This window comes from Rana temporaria, chromosome 2 (genome assembly GCF_905171775.1).
Source record: "Rana temporaria chromosome 2, aRanTem1.1, whole genome shotgun sequence".
Lineage (NCBI taxonomy): Eukaryota > Metazoa > Chordata > Amphibia > Anura > Ranidae > Rana > Rana temporaria.
In genome coordinates this window covers 223614576-223626811 of record NC_053490.1, presented here as the reverse complement: position 1 = coordinate 223626811, position 12236 = coordinate 223614576, and the positions used below count along the sequence as shown (strand labels likewise).

Sequence of the window (12236 nt, the reverse complement as noted above, 5' to 3'; positions counted from 1 at the left end):
GAGCTGTAATGATACACTGTAACCTCTGGCAACCCATCACAATTGCTGCCTGATCTGATTCAGTAAACACATTTTCATTCTAGCTGCTATTTATTCTATGTCTCAGAGTAGGTGGAGAGCGAAATTGCATGGGGGGGGGGGGGGAGCTGCCACAAGAATATGTTTGCCCAGGCTCCAATCAATTTTAAAGACGGTCCTGTGTTTGAGTGATATCTTGGCACTGGTAGGAGACTTAAGAGTTAAGTGAAAGTTAGGTTTTTGCCTTTATTTTGTCAATCCAATTTATAATTTACCTTTAGTTCTTCATAATACGAATACAACCAACTAGCCTAACATAAATTGCTAGTACATGTATAATAGCAAGTATACATTAAGGGATGTTATGTAAGGTGGTTGAGGAATAGCACAATTAAAGTATAATTACAACAATTCCAAAATGCACAAAAAGCTTTATAATATAAACCATTGAGAGAGAGAGCCTGCTTTGTTTAGCTTCCAGCAAAGTTACATTTTTTTTAAGCTGTTGTGTGCTTTGATGCAACGGAAAAAAAAATTAATTAAGCCTACTTATTATGTGTAATGGCTTAACGGGAGAAGGAATTAAAGCCTAAAAGAAAAACTTTTATTTAGAGTTTTGGGTAGAGCAAGGAAGTATTAGAACCTTTGTCAGGTTTTTTTGCTGTCAGGTGCTTTGTGGGAGATATTTCCCTCCACTTCCTCTCCAGGGGACAACCTTTTTATCAGACAGAAGGTGAACAGCTACCCACAGACAGAAGTATTTTTATTTTTTTTGTTTTTGTTTTTGTTTTGTTAAAACGGGAATGCTAGAAACCCTGTCAGCTTTTTATTGCTGTTCCTGTCTGATAAAAGGTTGTCCCCAAAACAGAAAATGAGGGAAACCTTCTCCTACAGAACCCCAGAAATTTAACTTTACAGTATTTCTTATCCTTCCCCACACTATCCAAATAATTATTATTTTTTGGCTATGGATACACTTTAACTTCAGGAGATTGTAGACAGGGAAAATAACATAAAGGGGCTGTTTATAGGAGTCATGTCTTCAATGATTGGTGAACATTCATATTTGTTTTTATAGTTGAAAGGCCCATTCCTAGCAGTATGTAGGTCCCCCTTCTAGCAAAAAGTCCATTTAGGCTTAGGCAGAGCCTTTGGTGCACTATTTGTGTCCTGTGTGCTCTACCGGCCATGGTGTGAATGTACAATATACTGTATATATGTAAAGTGTTGCATAAATTGATGGCACTATATACAGTATGTCTATATAATTGTTCCACAGCACTATCACTTTAAATCATCTCCTTACAATCTGGACCACTGCTGTTCACCAAGCGCCCACACACTAGCCCTTGTTCTCAATACTCCACTCTATTCACAGCGGTGTACTGAGATAACAATCCACTTACTTCACTTATGAATTGATAAAGTGCAATAAACTTATTTTACAAAACAAATTATACATATAGTACAGTATGTGCATATATGGTGAACCGACTTATAATACTGCTACTATAAGTTCAGAAATTAATGTTCATCCATGCAATGCTTCCAAAAAAACTAACAAAAAACATTTATATTAAAGTGCTTCAAATATTCTTCATATGGTGTTCCATATACAAAGTGCCTCTGTGCAGCTTCTATACATTTTCTATGCTTCATGCAACACTCTGTGCTTTATAACACTCACTGGATGTCTTTAACTTTGTGCTTTTCAGCTACAACGTCTCCATATGCTTGTGGATATTACCCTCTTGGGTCTTTGCAGGAATAAGGAAGTGCCTCCTCTTCTCTGTTGGTCCACTCCTCCAGCACCCCCCTTCAACCTCTGTGCATCCAATCCTTACACCTCAGAAATCATGCAAAAGGACAGAAGGGGAGTCCGCATAGCATAATTAAATTTTTTAAATAAATCTTTACAACACTTGTACAGGATTGAAAAGAACCACTCACCTGTATGATGTACTATAGCAATAGTAACCTGTAGAAAGAAAAAAAGAACATTGTAACTAAATGGCATTTCCTAGCTGTTTCATTATGTTTGTTCACAAAATGGCTGGATAACCTCAACATTCACACTAGACCTTTTCCTTGATGAGAGTGTAATATGGGTTTTACTAAAAAAAAAAAAAAAAACTGTGTGCAATGCCCCCCAAATCTATATCAGATCCTTACCCTTTTTTTTTAAGATTTCTTTATTAATTTTCCAACATTACATACAAATAAATATATAAATAAATAAATAAATAAATATACATTATTTAAAAGACAAACATTATACAAACACACATATCTATCTCATATTTATAATAATTACACTTCTTATAGTTACATATCCCCTTGTCACATATACATCGTCCCTGGCTCTAAACCTTCTACCTTCTCTTTTCTAGAGTAGACAAAATATCGATAAATAAGAGGCCAGGGAGAGATAGAGCCTTGAGGATATGGCACTATGGGAAGAGGTAGCTGGATGACGAGATGTCGGGGAAAGAGAACCCTTCTTCCCCCAAAAAATAAAAAATCCTCATTATCAGTGCCAAAGTATAAGACAAAAAATAAAGGATGATAGAGGGACATCGTATTACATCCTAAATAGTTCCTATCAAGTGAGCTCTATAATGTGTGAAGGAAAAAAAAAAGGGGGAAAATTCCTTATTGTCAGTGCCAAAGTGTAGAAAAAAAATAAAAGAAGATAGAGGGCCAACATATTACCCTCTAAAAAGTACCTATCAAGTGAGCTCTATAATGTGTGAAGGGAGAGGGAGAAGAAAGGAAGAAAAAAACAAAAAAAACAAACCCTACACATTATCAGTGCCAAAGTATAAGACAAAAAAATAAAGGATGATAGAGGGACATCGTATTACACTCTAAAAAGTATCTATCAAGTGAGCTCTATAATGTGAGAGAAAAAAATAAAAATAAAATAATTTTCTCCTTTTTTCTTTTTTTTTCTTTTCTTCCCATTACCCAGTGTCAAAATGTAAAACAAAAAATAAGAGAAGATAGAGGGACATCATATTACCCTCTAAAATGTACCTATCAAGTGAGCTCTATAATGTGTGAAGGGAGAGGGAGAAGAAAAAGAACAACAAAAAATGTATAAAAAAATTCTCATTATCAGTGCCAAAGTGTATAACGAAAAGTGAAAAAAAAGATAGGGGGACATTGTATTACCCTCTAGGGAATACCTTTCATGTGAGCTCTATAATGTGTGAAGGGAGAGGGGAAAAAAAAGAGGGAAACACATGCAACCCCTAAAAAATTTCCTCTCAAGTAAACTATATTGAGAAAAAAAAACTTAGGCCGTGTACACACGGTCGGTCCAAACCAATGAAAACGGCCTGAAGTCCAGTTTCATCGGTTCAAACCGACTGTTTGTACGGCCCATCTATCTGTTGTCCCTCGGACAAAAATGATAGAACTTGCTTTAAAATCGAACCGATGGACGGCTGACCATCGGTCAAAACCGATGGTTAGTACACGAAAGCATTGGTTCAAAACCCGCGCATGGTCAGAATCAAGTCGACGCATGCTTAGAAGCATTGATATTCGTTTTTTTTCAGCACGTCGTGTGTTTTATGTCACCTCGCTCTGACCCGATCGGGTTTTGAACTGATGGTGTGTACGCACATCAGCCCATCGGTCTGCTTCAGCGGTGAACCGATGAAAACGGTCTGTCGGACCATTCTCATCGGATGGATCGACCGTGTGCAGGCGGCCTAAGGGGAGGGGTGAAGGGAAATCTCCATCCACATCCACCTAAGCATCCAGCTCCTTGAATTCTTTCCATTTAGTCCATATCTTGTTATATCCTAATCTACTTTCATTACGAATTGATATTAATTCCTCCATCCTACTACTTCTATCTATTTATTTTATCCATTCTCCCACTGATGGAGCTTTCTTTTCCTTCCAGTTCTTTGGAATTAATGCTTTAGCTCCATTCAGTAGGTAAGGGACCAAAGACCTTCTATACTGTTTCCTTACCATACCCATATTATGGAACAGGCAATGCCAGGGATCTTGTTTGACCTCCCAACCACTTATCCTCTTAATCTCTACCCAATATGCCTGTATCAGGGGGAATTGCCACCAAATATGAGCATGTGTCCCCTCCATCCCACACTCTCTCCAGCATAAAGATGATATCTCAGGCCGCGAACACACAATCGGTCTAAACCGATGAAAACGGACTGAAGGACCGGTTCATCGGTCCAAACCGATCGTGTGTGGGCCCCATCGGTCTGTTATCCTTCAGTCAAAAAAAAGAGAACTTGCTTTAAAATTGAACCGATGGACGCCTAACCGATAGGTCAAAACCGATCGTTAGTATGCAAAAGCATCGGTCAAAAAGCCGTGCATGCTCAGAATCAAATCGACGCATGCTTGGAAGCATTTAACTTCGTTTTTTCAGCACGTTGTGTGTTTAACCGATGGTGTGTAGGAACATCAGACCATCAGTCAGCTTCATCGGTTAACCAATGAAACGGTCCTTCAGTCCTTTTTCATCGGTTTTGACCGATCGTGTGTACGCGGCCTAATTGTTGATTCTACGGAGTTTCGTTGGGACATAGTACCATTTGGTAAGGAGTTTATAATTCATCTCTTATACTTTTGCATCTGTTGATGTAGAATGGACAAGATCTAATACCTCTCTCTTCCTTTCTTTCGATATGGTTTGATTTAATTCTTCTTCCCACCCTTCCAATATTTTCCGTGTACCCCTCTCTCCATTGGGTGTCAATATTCTATTTGCATTTGATATCCCCTGTCTTCCTGTTCCTCCCCGCTCTATAAGTTTTTCCCATGGGTTTAATTCTTTCATATCACGCAGGGGTTTCTGAAGTGTGCCTACAAAGTGTTGAACCTGTCTATACCTCCATTCATCTCCATATTTTCCTCTTAGTTCTAATAAAGAGCACAAGATATTATCCTTTATTAAATCCTTCAGTCTTAATGTGTCCGAAATTGTCCATCTCAGGTACACTCCACCCTCCTTACCTGGCGGGAAGTAGTCTGTACCCGTAAGGGGCAACAACAAACTATTATAGGGCCATTTTTTCCTTTTACATACTGTACTGCGTCCCAGATTCTAAAGGTTTATTTTTTTATTGATGGTATCTCCTTAGGGAGGCTTCTATATTGCTTTGGAACCCATATTCTCTTTCCCAGATCCTTTTTTGCTTAGATTTTCCTCTATTTCTACCTTTGTCCCTCTTCCTGAAACCAGTTATCAGTTATCCTCTTTAATACTGCTGCCTCATAATATCTTTTAAAGTCTGGTAGATATAACCCTCCCTCACATCTTGGTCTAGTCAGGGTCTCAGCTGATATTCAAGTTTTTTTCTCCTTCCATATAAACCTCCTTATTATCTTCCCCAGAATGTTAAAATATATATCTGGAATCTTTATCAGAATTGTTTGAAAAACATACAGGACTTTAGGTTGTGTCATCATCAGATCCATACACTTGATAAGGGTCTGGTATATAATTTAAGGGAGAGCCCCACAAAAACTGTCATGCAGTCACTCCCATAATCCTTACCAGACATTAATCTAGGCATGTAGCAAAAAAAGGGGGGCAACGAATGTGTGACCCTGAACCATACCAGGCAAAATGCCCTCATCATGAGGAGAATACTTTGATAGGGGGCCCTAGCAAAGCCCATTGTGACATATATCAGGCCACATTCACCTCCCCTGGCAAGCAAAGCATCAGCCTCCATGTTGATGGGGAGGACAAAGGCCAAAAAAATTTACAATATAAATAAACACACAAACACTGTTGACAAAGTATTCTTCTGAAAAATAAATAACATGCCACATAGTGTAAATCCATTGTCAATAACATAATACAGTGATGTAGATCCATTATCAATCTTGATGAATGATGCCCGATGAGCCCATGCAAAAACACGACCCACGCTCATAATCCTTTCCCAAGGCACTCTCACTGCAAATTAAATTTTCCCAGAATGCTGCTGAACAAACCAGCCAAGGGAGTGACATCACTGACTATATATTTCTGTGACCATGTATCATCAATGACATTGCCCAGGATCCCCACTAGCTTTTGCTAAAAGCTTATCTGCAGGAAAGCATTCATTTTTTGGAGGTAGTGATACCAAAACTAAATTAATGACTTCTGAAGTTCTGTCTGCAGTAGTAGACATAGGTTTGGTACAGGTGAACAGGCCAAATCTGACCATTTAGTTTGCCCTTTAGGAAAACCTCAGATAGCTAGATTTCAAGCTCTCCATCAACCTGAACCTAAAGTTCATCCCTAGTAGAGGCTAGGTAGTATCTGTATCTGTTATATCTGACCCAGCAAATAATAATTAAATCAGCACAGCTTTTAAGAAAGTATATACAATTTTCTATGTTTTACCACACCATAGTTGTCAACATTTTAAAGTAATTAGGAGGGATACCTTAACCTGCCTAGCGGTATTCTCGAGTCAGGCTCAGGGTGAATTTTACATACCAAAAGCGGTAACCCTAAACCAGACTCGGGAGCGCATTGCAGGATACAGCAGGGGTTACTTACCTTGTCCCTGTATCCTGCGATGTGTCCTCGCTGTGTGTGCAAGCTGTCATCTTGCTTGATTCACACATTAGTGACTGCCGAGTGCCACCGAGCTTCATTACCGAGTGGCCCGACGCATGGGGGCGGAGTTCGGCACCAAATTCAAAAAAGTAAAAACACAGTATAGATACAGTATACTATAATCTTACAGATTACAGTACTGTATCAAATAATTACATACCCCCTTTGTCCTTAGTGGTCTGGCCAGTGTCCTACATGCATTTTTATATTATAAAAGCTGTTCTTTCTGCCTGGAAACGGGAGATTGTCCATAGCAACCAAAAAGTGTCCGTTTATGTCAAAAGTGGTTTTAGACCAGCTAGAAAACAGCGATAACAAATTAGAATTACTTGCAGAATTGAGCAATAGTGATTTGTGGGGAAATTCATCACTAAAAGTAATGACAGCGACAATTCTGCAACTGAGCAAATTCCAGTGTTTTTGATTTGATTATGTTATTTATTATATTATAATTTATGATTTTGTGTTTCAAACTTTGTCATACCCGGGATGTCTACTAGACTCTTGTTTGGACAGATTTAAGTGAGTTATTTCTAAGAATTACAGGTCTGCAATATAAAATGCAAAATAATCGTACCGCTTTCAGCACCAAAAATCTGAAAGAATCATACCGCCAGGGAGGTTAAATGGTTAGAAAAGAAACATGAGGTGCACTATACAAAAAAACAACATACAGTAGGATAAGACCTAAAATGGGTGTAGCCAATAATTTGGTAGCCACTTCAAATCTTATGGTTTGCAGTGACCCATCTTTAACCTATGCTTTAGACAAAATAGAGCCTGTGGATATGTTGAAAAGGGAAAATATTGCACTCAGTATTATGTACAATAAAAAATAAGTGAAAGTCTTATAGACACATAAACTTTGGGACAGAATTAGGCTCGCTGTGAGGCTGAGTCAGGTGCCCGTCCAGGCTGTTGGGTGAATCCCGATCATATGGTCACAATCTTTCCCCAGCCTGGACCAACTCTGTGAAGTCAGCCAAAAGCGGGCTTCAGTTTTAGCTGTTGGCTGAAAACAGGTCACAGGAGTCTTCTCTCTCAAACACCCTTCCACAGACTAGCTAGTTCAGGGATCCAGTGCAGCTCCTCGTTCAAGACTTTCCTGAACTTACAGAAAAATGCTGATTCATATCATTATTTGGAGACCCTTTTTCTGTAGCATTCAGGATCCACCATTCACAATAAAACGAGAGGGTGAAGAGGACCAGTGACATCACTAGCCTAATCCCACGATCACTGAATGTTGGGAGACTTACTTTTTCCAGTTGTCACTAATTACCAATGTAAGGTAAATCCAAAATTTTAAGCTGCCACCAGGACAGAAATAGAAATAAAATATTCAGACACTTGTTCCCATGACAACTGTTCAAGGGGGGATTTCATTCAAATTAGAAAAGTATCAGCTCACATTCTGTCAAGTCTACAGGGAAGGAAATGAAAGGAAATCTCCCTAATGGGACAGAGGTCATTTTTAACCCTCCCCTACTCTATCAAAGAAATACATTTTGGCTTGGGATATCATTTTAACAGTTCTGTTGTATATTAATACAACAGGTAGCACAGAAATATCTCAGAGGTGGAACTTTTACAAAACTATTATGTGTATGGTGATTGCAATTTTTAGCTCTCTTGGATTAAGTAAACTCTATTTTACATTGTACATTGGGAAATCTGTGTGGATCAATGTGTAATGTATAGGTTTAATTATAATTCCTCTAAAATAATAAATTAAGACAGAAATTAATGAAGAACTTTGGATGGGAAAATGTATGAATAATTCATATTTCGAATATTTATAGTTTAACATCACTAATTGAAACATTTATTCAGTATGAAAATTTCATTTGAATATAAATAAGATGATGTCCCGTATATCTTTATGTCAGATGGTATTACCATAAAATTGTGAAAACATAACCATGATGCAAAAAAAAGTATTTATTTTATTTCTCTGTAAAAATGAGTTGTCATTTTTTGTGAAAAGGAAATGTTTGAAAAAGATAAAGATTTGTATTAATTTGGGCCCTTTAGAATGTTCTATCACATCCATTGAATACATAAAATCAGTTGGTGGTGATATATTTTGATATTCAAAAATAACTGTTTGCAATGTTGTTTTATATAACCCTTTTATATAACAAAATAATGTACCTTTTTGTCTGTTTTTGTCTCAATATGCATCAAAATTATTCAGAAAACGTGTTCAGGGATAAGTGTAGCTCTTTTAGTTTATCAGCGTATATAAAATGAACTTTTTACAAATTGTATTTTGCAGTTGAAAAAATACAAAATCAGTGGGAGGAAGTACAATGTCATCTCCAAAATCGAAGACAACAGCTACAGGAAATGCTGAAGGATTCTGCCCAGTGGATTGAAGCTCGTCATGAGGCAGAACAGATGTTAGAAAAAGCAAAAGGAAGGGTTGTATCTTGGAAAGAAATCTCATATACTGTTGAAGCACTGAAGAAACAAAATACTGACCTTAAGGTATGCTTTCTGCTTTACTCTAACCATTAGGATGAGTGTTCATTTTACAGGCAGATTTTTCAGTACTGCTGATAGCTAATTATTAGTCATATAAACTAACCAGCAGATCATTTAAAGGGGTTGTAAAGGTTCGTTTTTTTATTTTCTAAATAGGTTCCCTTGTAAAAAAAAATTTCTTTGTTTTCTTTGTCTGAATTTCTCACTTCCTGTTCCTCCTCAGTAAGGTGTTCAGTAAGCTGTTCTAAATGACTTTCCACCTCTCGAATGATGGTGGAAAGCTTACTGAGGAGAAACAGGAAGTGGGAAATTCAAACAAACGAAAAAAACATTTAGAAGGGAAATCGAAGGAAAAGATAAGTGAACCAACAATGCACTAGCTTAAAGGAACCAATTTAGAAAATAAAAGATGAACCTTTACAACCTTTAATCTCTTTTCCAGAATTTATTAGGGACTCCAAAATCTTTTTTTTTTTGCAGGCAGGCAGGCAGGCAGAAGAAATGGATAGTTTTGCAGTGACCATGCAAGATATGGTCAACATTTTTGTATTCTCTGTTACTCAGATCTACTGCCAGCCTAAAACCCTAAATGTATCTGCAGGTTTGAATATGGTGAGGGGTGATAATTGGGACAAACGCATCTGAAGCATCAAAAAAATGTTTGCAGCTGCATAAATGACTCAAAAAAGATGATTTTCTTAACCACTTAAGGACCGCCTAATGCCGATATACGTCGGTAGAATGGCACGGCTGGGCACAATCACGTAAGGGTACGTCCCCTTTAAGTGCCCAGCCGTGGGTCGTTAGCACCGCGGGCGTGCACCCACGACCCGGTCCGTAGCTCCGTGACCGCGGGACCCGTGGACCCGATCGCCGCCGGTGTCCTGCGATCGGTCACAGGACCTGAAGAACGGGGAGAGGTGTGTTCAATTATACCTTCCCCGTTCTTTACAGTGGCAGTGTCACTGATCATCTGTTCCCTGATATAGGGAAATACGATCAATGATGTCACAAGTCCAGCCCCGCCCCCTACAGTTAGAAACACATATGAGGTCACACATAACCCCTACAGCGCCCCCTAGTGGTTAACTCCTAAACTGCAATTGTCATTTTCACAGTAATCAATGCATTTTTATAGCACTTTTTGCTGTGAAAATGACAATGGTCCCAAAAATGTGTCAAAATTGTCCGATGTGTCTGCCATAATGTCGCAGTCACGAAAAAAATCGCTGTTTTTGGGGGATATTTATTATAGCAAAAAGTAAAAAATATTGAATTTTTTTCAAAATTGTCGCTATATTTTTGTTTATAGCGCAAAAAATAAAAACCGCAGAGGTGATCAAATACCACCAAAAGAAAGCTCTATTTGTGGGAAAAAAAGGACGCCAATTTTGTTTGGAAGCCACGTCGCACGACCGCGCAATCATCAGTTAAAGCGACGCAGTGCTGAATCGCAAAAAGAGGCAAGGTCCTTTAGCTGCATAATGGTCCGGGTCTTAAGTGGTTAAAGTATATCTGAAATGGAATAATGCACCTTTTCCTCCTCTGTCATGCAGAGCGGAGAACAACTATGAAAAGCCATGACCATTTAAAGCTTAGCAGCTAATCAGCCAGAAGACATATTTTAGGCAGAAAAAACACTGGCTGAAAGACCGTCCATTCATCCATAACTGTGTCTTTGATATGTACTGTATAGTGTATGCAGAATGTTTTAATGCTTATTATTCTGATAGTTCCTCTAGTCAGTTATAAAACTATAATACAGCAGCCTTTCTCAACCTTTTTATCTCAAATGAACTCTTAAACTCATTTGATAGTCGGTGGTTGAAGTAGCCCCTTACATTGGTGGTCAAAGAAAATGGGTTTCCTTAGATTTTTAGTTAGTGGGGAAAAAGCTAAAGATTGAGTAGAAATTCCAGCTTACAACTAACTAGTCTTAAAACTTCCCCCACCACCATTCTAACACCTATGCCACCCAAAAAAAAAGATGTATATACCCACCAATTTTAAGACCTCTCCAGTCAACGCAGGCTCACTGTGAACTTTGAATATTAATTTCTTCACAATGCTTAAAGATACAGAAATGGGTGAGGGTTTGTTTTAAAGAGATTTTTAGAATATGTAGAGTTTAGTGAGCTGACACAGGTTCACTTAAATAAGCTCAATACTATCCCTGCTTTGATAATAGACTGAGTAAACCACATTCTAACATATGTCCCAACACCTGGTCATTAATAGTTTACAATCATAACTACAGGGACTTAAGAAAATATGTATAAATCACCTGCACGGCCATCTACACAGCCATCACCAAAACTCATTAGGAACAGGTCACCATTGCAGCTGTAAATAATATGGGAATAGTATATGCAGAGGATGTAATATTCTTTACATGATCGACCTGGCTAAACTACAAGTAGTCAAGAAGGTCAAAAACGTATTTCTTTGTCCGCAAATAGCTCAATTTTGCAGAACCAAAATGGAGCCTTGAGGCAGAGCTCTTCATCACAAGATGAGAGCGAGCAAGAGTAACAGGTCACTTATTAACATGGTTGAGGGATAAATGAGTGACCCAAAGTTTGTCATAGTGAAGGTCTGTATTGAATAACTTCACTGTGTCCTTCACTTCACTAGACACTTAAATCAAGGTATGTGGTCACTTGACTTTAAACCATGAAGGGTTTAACCGGGTTGCTTTAAGTTACATTGTATGTGTCATCTTAAGAATATGTAAATTTGAAAAGTGTTGCGCAACTTTCTGAGAAAAAAAATACTCAATGTATGACAATTTACCTCTATATACATAAAAAATTAAATTACAGTGACCAACCATGAATACCATTTTTAATATACTGTACAGTAGGTACCATATATAACCACTTAAGCCCCGGACCAATATGCTGCTAAATGCCCAAAGGCGTTTTTACAATTCGGCACTGCGTCGCTTTAACAGACAATTGCACGGTCGTGCGATGTGGCTCCCAAAGAAAATTGACGTCCTTTTTTCCCCACAAATAGAGCTTTCTTTTGGTGGTATTTGATCACCTCTGCGGTTTTTATTTTTTGCGCTATAAACAAAAATAGAGCGTCAATTTTGAAAAAAATGCAATATTTTTTACTTTTT

At 38.0% G+C, this 12236-nt stretch overlaps 1 protein-coding gene across 1 annotated transcript in view; it reads left to right on the top strand.

The window, feature by feature from the left end:
- The window catches only part of DMD (dystrophin), a 2981380-nt gene that overhangs the window by 2036515 nt on the left and 932629 nt on the right, over positions 1–12236 (top strand). The window contains exon 53 of the mRNA XM_040336499.1: positions 8904–9115. Within this exon, the coding sequence (XP_040192433.1) occupies positions 8904–9115 (212 nt within the window). The remainder of the gene's footprint in view (positions 1–8903; positions 9116–12236) is intronic.